The sequence below is a fragment of the Myotis myotis genome, unplaced genomic scaffold (genome assembly GCF_014108235.1).
Source record: "Myotis myotis isolate mMyoMyo1 unplaced genomic scaffold, mMyoMyo1.p scaffold_m19_p_11, whole genome shotgun sequence".
In the NCBI taxonomy this organism is placed as follows: domain Eukaryota; kingdom Metazoa; phylum Chordata; class Mammalia; order Chiroptera; family Vespertilionidae; genus Myotis; species Myotis myotis.
This window is the reverse complement of record NW_023416315.1, coordinates 18659014-18678227: the sequence shown is the minus strand read 5'-3', so window position 1 is coordinate 18678227 and position 19214 is coordinate 18659014. Positions and strand designations below refer to the sequence as shown.

Genomic DNA, 19214 nt, shown 5'->3' with positions numbered 1-19214 from the left:
CAGCCCTGCTATTTGGGAGGCTGGCAAGTGGAAAGGAGGCATTGATCATTCAGTACCAGGGACTAGAGGTCACTGAAGCCCCTGAGAGGTGTCTCGGGTCCTGCCCTGCGTGCATCCTCGGGAAGGAAAGGAAGGTTGGGGAGCATCATTGGTGGGTGGCCTCTTGGCTGCCCTCAGGTGTCCCAAGCCCTTCTAGTCTGAGCGGATGCCTGCTGACCTCTCGGACTCATCACCCTGCTCTCGAGGCCCAGAGCAGTGACTAGGAGCTGCTGAGCCTCCAATCAGCACAGGACATTCCCTCCAGTGAGTTTACCCCAAACACCACCCTTCCTCTCCATCAGAGGGCAAGGCGCACCCCCACCCTTGCTTAAACGCCCTTTGGCCTTTCCTGGAGGGCATCCCTCGGATTGGAGCATTTGGGATCATTCCTTTGGAGGAGCACATTGTTCCTGGGCTCCACGCCCCGACCTTATGGTGAGGGCTGCTTTCTTTGCTGGCGATTTCTCTCTGAAATGCCCTCTTTGGTGAGCAGGACTGCGAAGTGGTTCTGGGCATGCATTCCAGCATGCGCTCGCCCAGGTCCAACGCTAGCCCTCCCATTTCCTAGTGGGGAGACCTTGGGCAGAGGGCTGATGAGCTCCGTGCCCCAGCTTCCTCCTCAGAGGAATGGGGACGATGGCAGCTGCTAATCTCACAGGCTGTGTGAGGATTCAATGAGCCCACGAGGGTAAAGAATGCCCAGCACCTGGGAAGCCTTAGGTAAATGTCAGGGTTGCTTCTGTCTTTCTTCTCCGAGATACCCCCTCCCAGGCCGCAGCGTGGGAGGGAAAGTGCTCTGAGTTTAAACTCAGGCCCACGTGAGGGTGAGAATGAGCTGGTGTGCCTTCAGGACTAGCCACTCAACCTCTCGGTGCCTCAATTTCCATATTTGCGAAGAAAACCCGCGGCGTAGGGCTGTCCCAGGGATGAAAGGCCCCGGCTGGTCGGCCTGGACTTGTCCAGCCTTGCACACGAGGTACTGTGGGCGTTGTGTTGTTGTCATGGGCAGTTATTTCCGTTGGGAACCGTGGCTGTGAGATGAGTCCTCTTTCCCGCTCCATCCCCCTTGCCCTGCGCCTGAGAAAGGGAGCATCCCCATGGCAACAGCAGCAGCTGGTCCCTTGATAAGAGGAGCTGGAGCCGGGCAGCAGCAGCCACTGCAGGAGGAGCCACAGCTAGAGGCGGCCCAGCTTCGGGAGGAAGCGCGCCCTCCCCCTCTCTGCACTTCGCATCCCTGCGCCTGCCCTGACAGGTAAGTGCTCTGGGTTTGCACTCTGAGAACTTTATGGGGAGAAAAACAAGTTTCCATAAGTTACGGTTTCTTTGTTGCTGCTGGGGCAACGAAGGCTAGAAACTCACTGGCCGGGTTGGGGAGTGGGGGGTGCTTTCTGGAGCAAGGCTAAGCTGGGACTAAGTGGGGATCCGGAAAGTCACCACTTTCCCGTCATTTTCAAGGGCGGTGGAGTCCTGAGATCCGTGAGAACCAGGGTCCTTGCAATTTAAACGCGAAGTTTCCAGATGAACACTGGTGTGGCTGCAGGTTCAGACAGCAGCATGGGGAGGCTTACCGTTCAAGGCTGGGGAGAGTGAGCTTGGCAAAAATCCTCGCCCTGCCCTACTTCACGGAGGAGCCACCCCTCCAGGAATACTGCACATTTAGGTCTTCCAAATGAGCAAACTTGACTTTAATCCGTGGTACTCTTCGACCTGAATTCAATCCTCAGGCTACAAAGAGAAATGACAAAGGATATGAATTTTACATGACCTGAGGGTCCTTTCACCCAGCCCCACGTTGGGCTGTGGACATTACCTTGTCACTTTTTATTCCTTCGAGTAAATCCAGGCCTGATGACCTGGTAAATTCTTAAGAATGTCCTTCGACTAAGCGGAGTGTCCGCTCGCTCCTTCCTGCGCATCAGTATCTCCACGTTCCTAAGGCCTTGCCGTTGGTGGTACCTGCATTGCTCTGATCGCATCATTAGCCTCAGCCAGGCCAGAGACGGGAAGAGATGATTCCGCTTGTTCATTCCGTTTAGATGTACCTGTTGTAATCACAAGGGGAGATTGACAGAGCAAAGAAGGCAACTCACATTTCTTAAAGTGCTAGTGTGCGTGCTGGGGTCTGGGCTGGGAGCTTCACACACACATTATGCTGCTAATACTCTCGACCCTGGAGAAGGGCCACTATCTTGCCCATTTTACAGATGTAGAAACCAAGTTTCCAGCAGTACGTAGAGCTTTCCCAGGTTCACCCAGCTAGAGAATTGCACAAGTAACCCAACATTTGTTTCCACTTCATATCACTTTCCAACACCAAATGCTTGCCATCAGTGAGGACTTCCCTGCCCGTGAATTAAATGATGTATGCTAACACCCAACTGAGAAATCTGCTCAGTGCTAAGAGAAAAGATGAAATGCCCAGACTAGCTTCTGACCTCCCACTGACTGGCCAATATTTTTTAGCTGCAGAAATAGCACCTCTGTCTTCCTGAAGGAGTAACTCGCTCTGAGCTGGTGGAGGCAGGCTCCCCCACATGTGTCCTCAGCTTCGGCAGGCTGCTCTTGGTCCTTGTCCTTCTGCAACTTTGTGGGTGGGGGTCCCTCCCTGGCACCCAGGGCCCTGGATCTCTCATTCCTGTTCTCAGAAGAGAAAGGGACCTATGTAATTACTAACCATTCTCTATGCAACATCAGTTAATGTCTCTTCTCTCAGTGATATTTGCTTCACAAGTATCTCTCTGTGGGGAGAGAAGGGTGTTTGTTTGTGTGGGTTTTTTTTTTATCAAGTGTAAGAATAAGCAAGCGGAAGTTGCAAGAGTTTAGCATCAGGATCCGGAAAACTGCCTCCACCTCCTGGCAAGGATGTCCCTTGGTCTCCTGTACATGCCCCACCAGACCACCCCCATTCTCTCAAACACCTTAGACAAAATAATACAGACCCAGAATTATTTTTTCTCTCATTGGAAAATCTGAAACACTTTGAAAACCAAAAGCTTTATGTTGTGGTTCAGTTCAACATAAATGCAATTGGTAGGAAAACCTGACCTGAAAGAATCTGAATTATTTCATGCTCCTCAGCTATATCATTTAGTGCAAATATTCATATTTTTGCTGCAGAAGTAATGCATGTGATTGTGGTGCTTGCTGAGACCCTCCGGGGTGTTACATCATACCGATTTCCTGATGTCCACAGCACATGGGCCCTGGCTTTTCAGATGAGTGTGGGTGGGCTGATATTGATAAGCACAGTGGCGGTCCAAGTCATCGCTGTGTGAATGTTAAAATTCAGAGACCATACTGAACCAATAAGTCACAAGACAATGTTAAAGGGCCACAAATCTTTGTACTAGAGAGCAGCTATGAAACTCCCCCAACCTTAAGGCCCTCGCCCTTTGGGTGTGAACCTGAAGACCCAGGGGAGCAGGTATTCAGGTCTGAAAGGAGCTGATGCTTCAGGAAGATCCCAAATTACAGCGAGCTGCTGTGGGAGGTGATGACACCTTCTCGGGCAGCATGACAGCAATGTCCCCTCACTGATGCTTGAGGTTGAGACAATAGAGAGGAATGCTCGCAGACCAAGAACAGGAAGTTGAGACATTCCTTTTCTCAGTTTAAGAATTAGACTAGTTCCTGTCCTACAATGGCTCGGTCCCACAGGGCACCCTCCTCATGAGGATACACAAGGAGAGCGGAGAGAGAGGGGTCATCCCATCCTAGCATTCCACAGGCAGGTAAAATGATGGTTACTAATAAGGTGATGCTGGCTTCCAAGTATCTCTCTCCTCTTCTTATTTGTTCTTGCCTTCCTGTGAAGGTGTTTTTGTTTGTTTGTTTGTTTGTTTGTTTTTGCCAAGAAGACCATAATGACATGATCCATGATAAAAGTGTCTTCTACTCCATGAACAAACATGTCTCCGCCCAGCTGGGGGTATTTTCCATAATGGGAAAATCTCAGTTCTATCAGGCTCCTAGCCAACAGAAGCTTAACAGTTCACCACCATCGTTCTTTCAGTTCTACTGATTTAAAATAGTGCTGTTTCCCCCCAGACACCAGGTGCTATCCTGGAAGGAAGCAGGTGTCAGGTGTGTAACTAACCACCGGCTACCCCCACCTTAACAGGGACTTCTGATATTTGTACAGTTCATCTCCCAAGGGCAGGCCTCTCTCTCTCTCAAGTTCAGTACAATGATAACTGTTTTTGCTCAGATGAAGGCTGGTGGCCTCATGGCTCAGCATCTACATGAAAATGGAAGATTCAATAAGTTCATAGAACTTCTCAAGTACACACCTGGTCTTCATTAGTCGGCTATTTAGTGGGGTATAGGCAAATGTTACTTACCAATGGCTGCCACTTACTCATGCGCTACAGTATGCAAAGTATGAAATTGTCCTAGTTCCTCTTCAGAGTAGCTCTACAGGATAGACACTCTGATCTCTATTTTGCAGAAAAGAAAACTGCGGGTGAGAATGGGGATGGGGCACAAGGGGAAATATGTCCCTGAGTGCCAGTCGGCATACTACACAGGTACTAGGCTTTGCAGATCCTCTCATAGCAGCAATAGCTTGTTGGGAGGAAGGGCATAGATGATGCTATTGCTCTTTGGCTCCACTTACCCTCACTACATGATTAAGGTTTTGATATTCTATCAAAGTCATGTGGCTTTTTAGTTCAAGAGCTGAGATATAATCTAGATCTATTTGAAAGCTCAGGTTTAAACTAAATAACCATCTACTGGGCACGTAAGAGCAGCCTTATGATCTAGAGCAGCTTACTTTGGGTTGCAGAGAAGGAGGGGTATTATTGTCAGATCGCACCTAGAGTAGAAGGTTGGAGTCCTTACTTCAAATGATGACTCTGAATCAAACTCTGTAACTAATGGAAGCTCATCTTTAATCTCTTCTGGAGAATGAGTATTTGGACCAGGTTCTCTCAATGGGGTGATGTTCAGCACAAAGTCTATGACAGGGCTAACATCTTTCTGCCCAAAGAAAAGGAAGATTGGTTAAGCAGATGCACAGGCCATATTTGAGGCTGTAACTTTGCCTCTAGACCTCAGCACTGAGCCCATTCATCCTGAAATATGGCCCCATAGCTTTCCTCTGCACTCAAGCAGGTAAGGGCTGGCCACCCAACTTAACAACATGCTTCCTTATGGTCCCAGGGAGTAGGAAGTCTGTATACAAACACTAAAGACAATGGTATAAATTGATCTCTACTGAGGTCACTTGGTACAATCAGTCTGCTCAGAGTGACTCTAAAAGCCAGGCTCGAGTAATCCCTTAATGGCTCCATCTGCTAAGCAATGATCTCAGCCTGTAGGGGGAGAGGCCCTCCAGCCTCCCACAGAAAACTGGCTTATTCCTCATAAGACAATAGAGTTGAACTAATTCTGTGAGCTTGAACTGTTAACATAGCTTCCTCTGCATACCAAGGGTCTAGGAATATCAAGAGGACCAGTGGATCATTTTAATCATATTCCTCCAACTGTTCTTACTATGTTAGGACATGAGTAATGAGTTATCTGAAAGAAATTCAAGAAACAGAACCTGGTAGACTCTAATGAGGATTTCCTATAAATCTCAACTAATGCATTTCTCATTCAGACCTGACACATGTCCATTCTGGATTTCCACTTCTCCTGGACAATGTCTGCAACTAATAGCTTTGGAAAGTTCAATGGATCTGTGGTCTAGGAAAGACAGGGGTAGGGCGGGGAGGGGAATCCCTAGGGAGAAACTAATAAAGATCTATTTCAAGACCTAGATTTTTTTCTCATCACCTCTCTACCACCATTATATGGCTGGGAAGGAAGTCTCGTCATTTTTTAGTTAGAGAATGTAATGGTCAAAACCCAGGAGATTTGTTCAATTAGGGCTCCAAATATCCACTTTATTTTTAAGAGACTGGAGTGTCTAGTGGAAGTCTACAAGAGTGGATTTGGGTCCAGGCGTGGCTATTTAATAGATGTGTGAGTAAATAAATTAATTTGATTATCTGAGCCTTAGTTTCCCCTTCTGTGAAGTAGGCACAATCTTACTTTGCAGAACTCAACAGAGAAAATACAGGGAAGGTTTAATCTATACTTCCTGCAACTCTCAGCTAACTCATTTCTAATCCAGACTTGACAAGTGTTCATTCTGAAACCCCACGGTGCATCTGAGAGATGACAAATATTGAATATTTGATACATGCCAATTACCCATAAATCCACGTGCATTGATTTATTGTAGCTTAAACTTCACGTTTGAGCTTCTAGCAGCTAAGTAGAAGAGGCAGACTTGAAAAATGGGATTGAGTTGGGAACATAAGTGCTCAATAGATATACTTATTTAACAAGTGCATGAATGAGCAGAAGACATACTAATGGACTTGTGTCTTACACTTCTGTTGTGCTGGGAAGAAACACACATACCAACCCTCCTTTGATGATGTCCACTGAGCAAATGCAGCCACTGGATCTCTCGGAAGACAGACTGGACAAGCTCGACCCTCGCTGCAGCCACTTGGGTAAGTGCTCCCTCAGGAATGCCAGTTGCAGAAGTCAGAAGGAAGGGCCTCTGCCATTTAGTTTGCAGGCAAATCAGAGGGAGGCCCCCTAAAACCTGATAGTTTGTGCCTCCTGGTGACAGCCAACCCAGATGGACAGACAAATAGCCAAGGTTCGTGGGGCCTGCCCTGTAAATATTAGCTGAAGCACTAGAGAGAAGTCCATTAGAGCTCTAACAAAACAAAAAAAGGAGAGAAAAGGCATTGTTATCTTTTTTGGGGTCTGACAGGGTTCCAGGCAGAGCATTTCGAGGCAATAGATGGAAAGTGGCAGTGCGGCTCATTTCCAGTATTCCCTGGCACGCGCACACCCCATGTGGGGTGCCAATAAAATATTTCAAATATCTCCCTTTGCCTATCCAGACAGCATTCTAAATAGCCCCGTTCTGCTTTATTGTCAATCTGTTTCCTTTCCAGAACTGACTTTTCGCATAACCTTTGTAATGAAAATACCAGAAACATTTCTGCCTCTACCCATTTCTAAAAATGAGACACTCAGACTTTGACGGATGGGCCTTTTGCATATTCATAGCCTTCGTTTATGCCTCGCCTGGTTATGGCTCCCCTCACCCCCCACCCTTTCCCCATTTGCCATCAAGATATTTTATGTTCCAGAATTCTCCAAAAATGGGGAAATGCGTAATTGAAGTAAAAGTCAAAGTTGAAGCAAATGTCTTGGTGTGTGTACTATGGACCGAGTCATATCCTGGGGTTGAATGGTGACTCCATGACTAGTCTGTGTCCTGTCTGTACCTCCAGGGACCCCACAGCTGGGCAGCACCCATTCTGAACAACATTCATTCATTCATTGATTCATTCAACAAATGTCTATGGTATGAATAAAGTGAGGGGGAGGGGCAGAATTAACTGTGCCATGTGGTAACAAATCTTTAAAATTGCATTTTCAACCAGGCATTAAGATTCATAGTCCCAAGAGCCTGGATTTAATCCTGATGCCCTTACCCACCAGCAATGTAACCTGCAATCTTTTTATTCAGCCTTCTAAACCTTGGTTTCCTCATATGTGAATATTTAACAACTGGTGAACACAGGCATTGACGAATCAGAAAAGGTGTTGGTCCATCCCATGCACTAGAATGATTTGAGCTCCCCTCCTTTTGTTGGTATATGTAAAGTTAAGAGTATATAGTCTGTGCCATACACATAGTAGTATTTCAATTAATATTTATTAAATTGAAATGATAGGAATTAAATCTTTTAGGTGAAAGGAAATGGTTATTACTATTAAATTGTCTGAAGAGATGATGCTGTTTGATTTTTTGGTTATATATTGTGATCTTTTGATGATGTACGGTTATTAAATATTTCTGGTGATAGGTTCCTCAGGTATATTGAGTTTTCTGAAACAAAGGATCATCCAGATATAAAGCCTAATAGACCAGAAGCAGCTTGATATCAAGGACCATTTCTCTTTTTTTAATATATTTTATTGATTTTTTTTTTTTACAGAGAAGAAGGGAAAGGGATAGAGAGTTAGAAACATCGATGAGAGAGAAACATCGACCAGCTGCCTCCTGCACACCTCCCACTGGGGGTATACCCACAACCAAGGTACATGCCCTTGACCGGAATCAAACCCAGGACCCTTCAGTCCACAGGCTGACGCTCTATCCACTGAGCCAAACCGGTCAGAGCAAAGGACCATTTCTTACTTGTTGTTTTAGTCCTAGAGTCTAGCTCAAGGCCTGGCATACAATAGAAGCTTAATCAATATTTGTTGAATAAATAAATGAATAATGACACAAGTTATGTCTAGATCCACAAAACTGAAGTGGAAAGGTTTAATACATTAAATCTTTAATGTTTGAAAGAAATTGACCTAAATGTTTTCATAAAACAGAAAGAATAAGAGAGACAGAGAGAGAGAACATGAAAAGAGAAGAGAGAGAGAGGGAGGGAGGAAGCTGAAAAGATTCAATTAATCTCTGAATTTTCCCAAATTTATTCATGGTTGTAGATCTAGCCAGACCTTATCCAGGCAATAGTGAGTTTCCAGAGAAGACAAATAGCTTTATTGCCTTGTAGCTTCTTTGAATCCTAACAGAATAGGTCTTTATACATAATATGTTTGAGTTTATTCATTCAAGCATACATTCAACAAATATTTATTCATTGTTGCTAAGGATAAAATACAAGACACTTGTCATCAAAGAGGGCAAAGAAGGCATATGCAGTAATAATACCTAGATCATCTTTTAAAGGGGTCACACGAGCAAAAAAAGCTATGCGTAAAAATTCAGAAAATGAGAACAGACACCCAGAACTGGGGTCAGTATGGAAGGACTTAGGAATATTGGGGGGCTTTTCTCCGGGCTTATCAGAAGGTGTTATGGGTGAGCAACGGCCAGAGTGAAAATTTTTTGATCATCTAAAATATATCAAATGTATCAAGTGTTTTACCAACATTACCAACTCTCTCTCTCTCTCTCTCTCTCTCTCTCTCTCTCTCTCTCTCTCTCTGACTTAATATTTTCCCCACTTTGTTTGTATTGATTTTAGAGAGAGGAGGGAGGAGAGGGAGAGAGAGAGAGAAACATAATGTGAGAGAGAAACATCGATCGGTTGCTTCCCATACTCACCAGAAACCAAACCCACAACCTGGGCACGTGCCCTTACTGAGAACCCAAGCAGCGACCTTTCAGCGCACAGGAAGACACATAACCCACTGAGCTACAGTGGCCAGGCCAACATTATCCACTTTAAAAGCCGAGAGAATATCAAAGTTTCTAGAAATTAAGGCCCAAGTTCTCAGAACCAGCAAGTGTCAGAGTCAGGATTTGAACTCAGGTCAGTCCTTCTCCATCTATTCAGCATTCAGTGCATTTATTGGAAGAGAGGCATTTAAGAATAAAATTACAAAAGAACATATAATCCTTAATCTCTAAGAAGGCTCTAGGGCATATAGTGGCCTTGGAAAGCTAGGGCAGTGAAAAGACCCCCGTGAAGCCCCCGTGTGAATTACCAGTGTGACCTGGCTGCCGTGGAAGTGACGGTGGGAGAGGTCCTGAACACCCTCCTACAATACCCACGGCAGCATGAGGTTCGTAGGGGCTCGTGGGGTCTCCAGAGAAAGCCAGCCTTGAGCAAAGGATCTTGGGAAGGAGCATTTAGCCCAGAGAACCTGTTCGCCCATCAGAAATGTAACTGAAACCCAGTCTGTGGCTTGCCTAACGATATCTGAAAGTTTCTCTTTGCCTTGACTGTCCATCCCATTTCAGTTCACTTGGAGTGCTACAGAATTCTAGTTCCATTTGGTTATGTGCATTCATGCAAGGCTCCTAAGGTTCTCTGTAGAAAAGGCCACAGAAAAATACTTTATTTGCAGGCCGATGACTTCTGCCCCTTTCATCAAGTAGAACTGGAAGCCAACCAATCTGTGACCAGACCCTTACGCATGTCATGTTTTTTGTTGTTGTTGTTTTTTTGCCCCTTTGCATCCGGTCACAATCAGATGACCATTCCGACCAGTTCATCAAGGACTGTGAGCTCACAAAGGAGCCGAGAAAGGGGAGAAACGGACAGCCCGCCCTGAACATCGAGGCAGACCAAAGGAAACCGCGGAGGAAAGACACCCCCGTGCCGCACATCCCGCCTTTCAGACCCGGTAAGGGCCAGGAGTCGGCTCGCTCCCCCGCAAAGGAGACCCCCTTGTCGCTAGATCACATCGGTCTTGCAATTTGTTTTTCTTAAAAATTTGGGAATTTTGTCATCATTGGAACAATTCATGCATTTATCTTCGTTACAATACACACAGCTGCTGTAACAGATAAATTCCAAAATATTAGTGGGTGACCCAATACAAGTTCATTTTTCTCTCACTAACAGTAGCAGTTGGGGGTCGGGGAGGCAAGCTCTGCTCCAAACAGTCCTTCAAGGACTGTGGCGGGGAGAGGTTGACACATCCTCAGCACATGACTTCTGGGGTCACCTGCACCCAGGCCTCCATCAGCCTTTTGTACACAGGCCTCTGTCAGCCTCCTTCATATGGGCCTCCATCAGGCTCCTGTACACAAGCCCCTGTCAGCCTCCTTCATATGGGCCTCCATCAGGCTCCTGTATACAAGCCCCTGTCAGCCTCCTTCATATGTATGGGCCTCCATCAGGCTCCTGCAGGCTGGGGAGGCAGAGAGGAGGACCTGCAGAGGCTCCCGTCACTTCCTCTCGTCACAGGCCTCACCTGAGCGCAGGGAGGCTGAGCAATGCAGCCCAGCTATGTGCCCCATAGCTAAGTGAATGGCTTGGGAACAGCTGAGGTGTCCCTATGACAACCTCGCCTGTGACATGTGATACTTTCTTGTTCCCAAGTGTCCTGTTTTGTCTTATTCTCCTATCTCCCTCCCTCAGGCCACTTATTTAAGGTCCTCTCTAGTCACAGCCCATTCACAGGGATACAAAGCTAATAGAAACAGAGTGGTCTAGGAAGGACCAATGTTACCCCCCCCCCCCCCGCAAACTTAATCTTAAAAGAAGGAAGGAAGGAGGGAGGGAGGAAAGAAAGGAGGGAAAGAGGAGAGCAAGGAAGGGAGGGAGGGAAGGAGGGGTGGGAGGAAAAAAGGGAGGGGGAAGGAAGGAAGGAAGGAAGGAAGGAAGGAAGGAAGGAAGGAAGGAAGGAAGGAAGGAAAGAAGGAAGGAAACAACAGAAGTACAGAAATAGCTGAACTCTGAAGTAAGAAGGAATGTCACACTGGAGGTCCTTCCATGAGGACCCGGGAGCTCAGCCTAGGCAGTGAATATAGGAAGGTTATGGAGGAGGCTGTTTTCAGAGAGTTTCTAAATGATGGAGAAAACTTTCCCATGAAGAGAGGTGAGAAGGCAGGTGGGTGGAGGTAGAGAACTAAGTCAGTCATTGAAGCACGGAGCACGTGACTTGCAGAACAGCGAATAACCCAACTCTCTGATGGAGGAGACAGGTGAACTTGGGCTCTGCGCCTGGCTCGAACACCTATGGGTTGCATTACTGGGGGCATGTTCCCTTACTTCACTTTCTTCAGGTGTGTGGTGGTGGCAGTAATATTACATTCAAATCAGGCATAGAAAACCCTCCTCATAGAAAGTGTTCTCTGGTGTCACCTCAATAGATACTAATTCTCAGAAAGAAAGTGCTTTTATTACAATAAGTTTGAAAGATATAGGCACAGCCATCTCCAAGTATATGTGCAAAGATGGAGGCACAGACCTGGGCTCTGAGGATGCATGTGTTTGACCCTGTCTCTCCTTCTGTTTCCCTCACTATGCAGGTGTGCTTTCAGAACATTTAATTACAAGATATGAGGTCCAAGAGAGCCACCCAAAGGACAAAACGAGTCCAGCTCTTCAGAACACTGACCTGGAACAGAAGAAGCCAAGGAGAAAAGACACACCTGCCCTGCACATGTCCCCCTTTGCAGGTAAAAAGAGCTGGTGCAGCCCGTTCGCAGGGCCGGTGGGAATAGGCCAAGGGCCTCACCATCTGGAGGTGCCACGGGCATGGCCTTTGTCCTGCCCGGCAATCTGTGTCGCTCAGAGTGCCCTGGGGAGGAGCAGCATTTCCTGATGCCTTTCAGGTTTACCCTCACTGGCAGCTCCTCCAAGGCTGACATGGAGATGGGGAGGGTCAGAGAATTATTCATACTTTAGCAGAACTGGCCAAATGCATTGAGCCAATGAAATAGAAATGTCAGCGGGTCCTTGAGAAGAGTTGAAATATCTTCCTCCCCAGTCTTCCGATGATCATGCACCCTACAGCTGATGGCTGATTCTCCTAAGACACCTGGATACATTGGCCAAATCCTCAAAATGAGAGCGAGAGAGAGAGAGAGAGAGAGATGCAGATATAGTGGTAGCTATCTTAATATGTGTCAAATCAAGCCAAGAAATCTTGCTAACATTGTTTACAATCCCAGGCTAGAAAGCAGCCAGTCCAGTGTATACACTCTTGCCCCTACCCCTGGGAACTGTATGTGCAAGTTGGGGGATAAGACATGTACATTCATGATTAGACTGTGTGTGTGTGTGTGTGTGTGTGTGTGTGTGTGTGTGTGTGTGTTATATGGATAGCTGGGTTGGTGAGTAGAGGATGGAATTTTATAAACCAATTGAATAATGTAATAAAGTCATTATTATCTCCCTTTACAGATAGACTGAGAGAGAATATAAGTAACTTAGCCACTTTGAAGTCTTCTGTGGATGAAGTTGATGGATGGTTGACTGATTGGCTTGATAATGGGATGATTAGATGATAACTGAATGGATCAAATTATGCTAAAAATCAAACCCTGGAAGTTATAACCCAGGTCTGTCTCACCTGTGGGCAGTGTGTCATTGTACTATGTTAGTACAACTATCTGAACTAGCTCTGTGTTAGACATGGACATGCAAATACCAAGACTTTGTCATCTCTTTTACTATGGTTCTTATTTTGTAGCTGTTATTTAAGTTTATTTACATCAGTGAGTTGTTTGATGAATTCATGAGAACTGGCCTGGAATTGCCCTAGGTTGCTGGCATTGACCTGGATGTCTAGTTAGTCCAGTCTTGTGTCTATAGCCATACTCAATAAGTACTTGGGTGGTTTTTTAAAAATATATTCTCTTTGGAAATCACAATTCTGAAGTTCCAAATTCTCCATTAGGAGATTGTATTTTTATTGAGGTTCTTCTAGAGGAAGACTTGGTAGAGGAGTCACCTTAGTATAAAGCATTGGACATGGGCTTTGGAGTCAGAAGGTCTAGGCTTGATGTCCTGTTCAGCTCCATTCTGATTTTGGGACCCTGGGCAACACAAACCATGAGAGCCTTCATCCATCTATGAAAGGGCCATAAAACCTATCCCCTAGATTGTTAACACAGTTAAATAAAGTAGATATAATATATTTAGCACATTTCTTGATTTATTGAAAGACCTCATTACCTGTTAATTCCCCTTCATTCTCTGTTCAACCTTATATTTTTGAGATTAGCCAAACCATTTCTAGAGGTGAGAATTTTCCTAGCCACCATATTTTACTTACCTCTCCATATCAACCTGCTAATTCAAGGGAATTCCTAAAATGTTGAGCTCTGTTTATCTGGCCATGGAAGCGGCCCACATCCTAATACCTACATCATAAGAAAGCAGCGTCTGATTGAGTTAAAAATGTTTATCCAATAGTGCAAAGTTCACAGAGCTGGACGGGGGGATGTATATCCATAGACTCTGTACACATTATGAAATTGCTTGAATCAACAAATATCTGTGTTGTATTTGCAATCATAGTGTTCTATGATTCTAGCTTTTATTTGCGTATTACTGAAGTGCTTTATTTTGGAAGAGCCTTTTAGTATCTAAAGATTTGGCAATCATCAAAATGCCAGTTAAGCTGATAAGGATAGAGCCCTCAGCAGATGTTCAGAGAGACTCACATTGGTGCTGATAGGGTGTTGAGAGGAACTCAGAGAAAACGCACTCCAGAGATACCTCCTCTCATTAGTCCTTGGCACGTGTAGACTGGACAAGGATTTGCTCTGTTCTAAATATCCTGCTAACTACCTTCATTCCTCTAAGTTAATGAGCTGATTTAATGGGTTCCAATTACCAGACAACTCCTCAGTGAGGAGTCATCTTGGGCTTCATTGCCAGCCCAAGGTTTGCTCCCAACTTGGCCCACAGTCACCACCACTCCCCACCCCCCTTCCCCATCTTGGTGACTGTATGGCAGGGAGCATTGGGTTGTGATTGGTCAAACTTCAGTAACTGAGGTCTACTTAAGGAAAATGAAGTCTTTAGTTGAAATCTTTGGGAAAAGAGACCAGGGAAAGTAGAGAGTAATGAGGCTACAATCATTGAAAAGACGCCTTCTGGAAAATTGGGTCATGAGCTTTTGGATATCATAACTCAATACTAGTAGAAAGAAGACTGATATGTCCTTTCAAAGTTACCCCTCTCTGTTCTTCCGGGAATAGAGCATTCTCTCTGGTGTGGTTCACCAGGAGAGGCAGTGTCTGAACCCTGGCTCCCATAAGTCAGAGAGGTGCACACTTGTAATGCAAGTGAGGAGCTTTAGTTGGTGCTCTGGGTGGGATCATGGCCTAAGGAAGCTTGTTGCAAAGCTGATTGACCCGTAGAGACCTTGGACTGATGGCTCTGGACTTAAAAAAAACACAGCAAGCTCTAACAGGCAAGTGACATTTTCTAAATCCTTACTGTTTTCCAAATCCTGTGCTGGATATTAAAATGCCATTCAGTGGGGGAGACAGACATATTGTCCAGTGATTCCTACAATGTAACAGAGCTTCAGTAAGGTGTGGTTGGCACCTAAAAGAATGTTGGCCTAAATCTATCTGATGGTGGCATCACTCCGTGTGGGAAATGCAAATTCTTTTATGGCTGGTTTTACAGATGATAAACTGAGGCCTGGATAGCTTAAGCAACCTGCTCAAAGTTGAATGACCACCAAAGGCAAAGCTTTCTGACTATGGGACATTCCTCCAGTGACACACCTCTGCTCCCCACAGGACAGCAGGAGGATCAGGACTGGGTTAAACCAGAAAGACAGTGCTTAGCAAACCTTTTTCATTCTCAACTCACCAAAGCCAACAATAGTAAGCATCAGGAATAAGAAGGTAGTGATTATATATAGGCACAGACACTACTGATGGAAAATTCAGTCTAGGCCGTGATATTCATGAAATCAAGATTTTGATGAACTACCATATATTTTCCATTATAAGATATTAAAATTAATGCTTAACCAATTAATACAGATGCTGGTTCACTTTTCACTTGTTATTGTCTCCCCTGTTCCTGTGGAAAGCCAAGCCCACTCTGGGAAGGGCTGACCTTGATGGCTGACCTTGATTTCAACAGGTGCCTCCCTTCCCTGAAATCTCCAGTTGCTCGTATGGCTAGGGTTCAAGGACACCCCAAATAATCAGAAAGTTGACTGGGATCATGGAATTTTAAGGCTCTTGCCCTTTTTGAATTAACCCCAAATTTGGCTTCAAATGACATTAAGGAAGGTGAGATGAAAAATTTTCAGGCTCAGCATAGCCACCTCTGTGTTCTCCAGCAAGATAGCCTTGACTCCCAATACAAACCCAAACCTCTCCTCAGCTGGTACAGGAGAAAAATTTCTCCCACCGTGTTTCATAGGTGATTTATGCAAAAGACTTTGTTTCAGCTACACCCTTGAAATTGGTTTTTCCTCCAATAAATATCAGCTAATTGGTAAAGAGCCCGTATGAACAAACTAGGGACTGAATCAAATGAGTAGCTATTAAGATCAACACACAGTCTTCATTAATTTGCTGCTGTTGAATGGATTCCAGGGTTGTCGAAAGGCCTCTTGTGGTGCACAGCTTTCCTCCCTGAAGTTTAGATCTTTATGAAATGCTTCATGAACTGAAAGGTCTCTGATTATGAGGAGCGGGGTAGGGAGATGTGAGACAGTGATGGGAAACAGAACTATCTGGCTGGGGCACCACAGAGGGCTGACTTTAAGTCACAGTTTCCTTGGTGTTTTCATTAAAATGACCCTACCTTTACAATTCACAGGATGAGCACAACCACCCAGACCTCCTCGGATGGTCTTTTCTGGGCGGATGACTGCAGAAAATTTTGTTCAGGCTTCAAACTTTCACAGATCAGTACAATTTTAAAACAAAATATTATGGCGCCCAATAGAGGGAGGGATAGCAACCTTGCATTTTGCCTAGTAAGGATGCTGAGAAAGAAACCATCTAACATTCCTGAAATTTCATAAAAGAAGATATTTCAATCCCCCAAAGAAGAAAAAGAATCGCCTTGCAACAAAGAGCAGTGTTTTCACACTGGAGCCATATCGCTGTTTGAAAAACTGACGACTCATTCCGTATTTTCTCATTGTGCTCTGAACTATGGTAACTTATTATGGACTAGTACTGATATGTAGAAGTGGCGTGTTCACAGCCTAAGCTCAGTATTTCCCCCGGATGTTAGTAAGATGCGTGTAAGATTGACTTCGTGAGGCTTCCCAGTTCTTTACAAAAAGGAAAATAAACCATCCAACAGTGAAAGGAGAGGAAAGGCAGGCTTCTCGCTGCTCACAGGTGTGGCGCAGTGCTGAGCATTGTTCCCTGCTTCTTAATTAATTGTGGAAACAACCCTTTACATAAGTACCCCTGTCCTCATTTCCATAAGAAACCATTGAGGTGGGAAAGTGTTGACTGGCCCAACACAGATTGAGTGGCAGAATGAGAATCCAAGTCATCTGGACTCCAAAAGCTGTGTGCTTCCCACCGTACAGGGCCACAAGCGTAAACGGAGAATGTAGAGAAGAGGGTAGCGGTTGCCTCCGACCCCCAGATTGACCGTCCCCTTGTAGCCAGCGTGGTGTCCTCATTGAGCCACAGCTCCTCTGGGGACACCGAATAGGGCCACCCTGCTCCCTCTCTCTGCAGTGGCGCCGTTAGCTGTGCAGGCACTGAGAAGTTTCGGGGTCGCCGTGCCCTTGTGGACTGGGTCCGTGCTGGAAGGCTGTGTGATATTTTGATTAGAGGCACCTAATTGCAGACCTGTGCTTTGTTTTGTAGATGTGACACTGCTCCGGGAGGAGAGACCCAAAGTGATCCTGGAAGATGAGGAAAAGGATGGTGACAAGATGGCTATTTAAAGCTATTCCCCCTGAGACCACTTGCAAATAGGTTAGGATGGTTCCCTACGCGACCTAGAAAAAATAGACTTGTTGCTGCTCTCATTTTGTCACAGTCTGCCTTTGCAATCTGACACCTTTCCCCAGAGGACACACCATGTCAGCTTGCGGCCACCTCTCTGCCCCTCTCTTCCCTCCTGATCTGGTTTCTATTCCCACCTGGTGAGTTTTCATGTTCAGATGCGGTGGAAGGGAGCAGGCCTTTGTCCTAAATTGGGAGGTAACAGGGAGAGCTCCAGTGTTTCACTTCTACATCTCCTGGGTCCATTCCTGCAGGAAAAGACACGGAGAACGTGGGATCCTTGTGTCTTGGCTTACGCTGCTGGGCAGGACTTGAGTAACAAACACCATCCAAAGGCCAGTTCAGGTGGGGGCTCCTGGTTACCTGTTAGGGAGGTGAGAGTGTGTGTGTTAGAAACTCTCTGGTTGCTTTGGAAACATGGTCTTTTATCGCTCTCATCTTTTTTCAAAATCCAAGTGTCCCTGGTGACATTCCTGAGACCCTTGTAACTGATGCCCTAGAGGTGACTGTATGAGCTAGGGGAGTCCGCCCAGCCGATCACAGCATGGCTGAGAATACCAGAGGAAGAGAGTTCTGGTCTATCTGGGAAGCTTAGCAATATATCCTATTTGTCTTTATTTTATTTTTGTCTTTTTTAGAACATCCTTTAACCATGATGGCCTAAAATTTGTGAATTGTGTCACAAGTGAGTCCTTACTAACAGAAGATAAAATACCAATGCTTGTGATGACTTTACTTTGCAAAAATTAATTGGAAGGCCAGTGGAAGGCCATGCGTATATGTCTAGCCTTTTCGCTTATTTAGACCTCAGCATGCTTCTCTGGAGAGGAGGGAAAGGTGTGGCCTTAGCTAATGGCAGGAGACTCACTATAACCCCCCGGCCTGCAGCATGTGGGTCTGTGGGAAGGCTTTGCACAAACGAGGCCCTCATCCACCAGGTGAGGGGCATGGGAAAAGGTCAAGCCTATTGTTCAACGGTAGGAAGGTGGGCATTTGAACAGATCCAGCCTCAAAGAGATCGTCTGGAAGTTCTGTATCTCCCTGGCTCCAACCAACAGTTTGGTCATCCTTCTGTCTTTCTGTCCTTCTCACAAACGTGGAGAAGATGCAGCCCCTGCCGGTAATAAAGATGCTTCTCACCCATCTGACATCCTGGCGCCTTTCTGCTACAAACACTGTACTTCCCATCGCAAAGAGGAGGTTGCGAAAGAGACTTACGGAATTGTTTGGTTTGGTTTTGACCCACAGAGGTTTTAAAATGTTTGAATGAGTCGTTGACATTTAATCGAATAAGGAGAATTGACATAAAATTCTAGATTTCTAGATTCTCTTGGAAAAACACTTCGGACCTGGCAACTCTGGGCCCGATGTGAAGCCTGGCAACCATCAGCTGGCGCTGAGCACGGTGCCCTTTTAGAAGGAACTTAGGTTCTCCATCGCGTCGCCTGGCCCACCCGGCATATTCACCCACTGGCTCCAGCCTCCAGCCTTCACACTGGAGTCGGGAGCCCTGGTGAGTCCCCACCACCAGCAGCAGTTTTACCAAGGGATTCTCACTAAGAAAACAAAGATGCCGTCTGGTCCTTTCAGACTTGTGCATAAGCACGAGCTACTCCCGCAGCCCTGCCCACGGGGTGTACTCCGAAGAGTCCTCCCCATTTCTAACGCCCTGGGGTAGGGTAGGAAGTAGACTGGCTGTTGTAGAGACAAAGGCCTTGGGTTCTAGACCCAATGGTGCCACACTGAGCAAGTCCCTGGAACTCTCTGTGTGTCTGTCTTGAAAATGAGGTTAATCATCCCTCTTCTTCATAGTTTGAGAATTAAATGAGATCATGTCTGTAAGCTAAAAGCCCTAGCCATCTATAACACAGGACAATTTAAGATACCTTCAGAGGATGGACTGTGCCTTTTCCATAGCCAAGTCCCCGTTGCCTGGGTA

The 19214-nt window shown here is 45.8% G+C and overlaps 1 protein-coding gene across 1 annotated transcript; it reads left to right on the top strand.

The window, feature by feature from the left end:
• Positions 1-740: 740 nt before the first annotated feature.
• Positions 741-18499, top strand: PPP1R17 (protein phosphatase 1 regulatory subunit 17). The gene is made up of 5 exons (XM_036326983.1): positions 741-1291; positions 6442-6548; positions 10060-10212; positions 11846-11995; positions 17135-18499. Exons 1-5 carry the CDS (start codon positions 1137-1139, stop codon positions 17212-17214), a joined length of 645 nt encoding a protein of 214 aa, XP_036182876.1. The 5' UTR covers positions 741-1136; the 3' UTR covers positions 17215-18499.
• Positions 18500-19214: the final 715 nt, after the last annotated feature.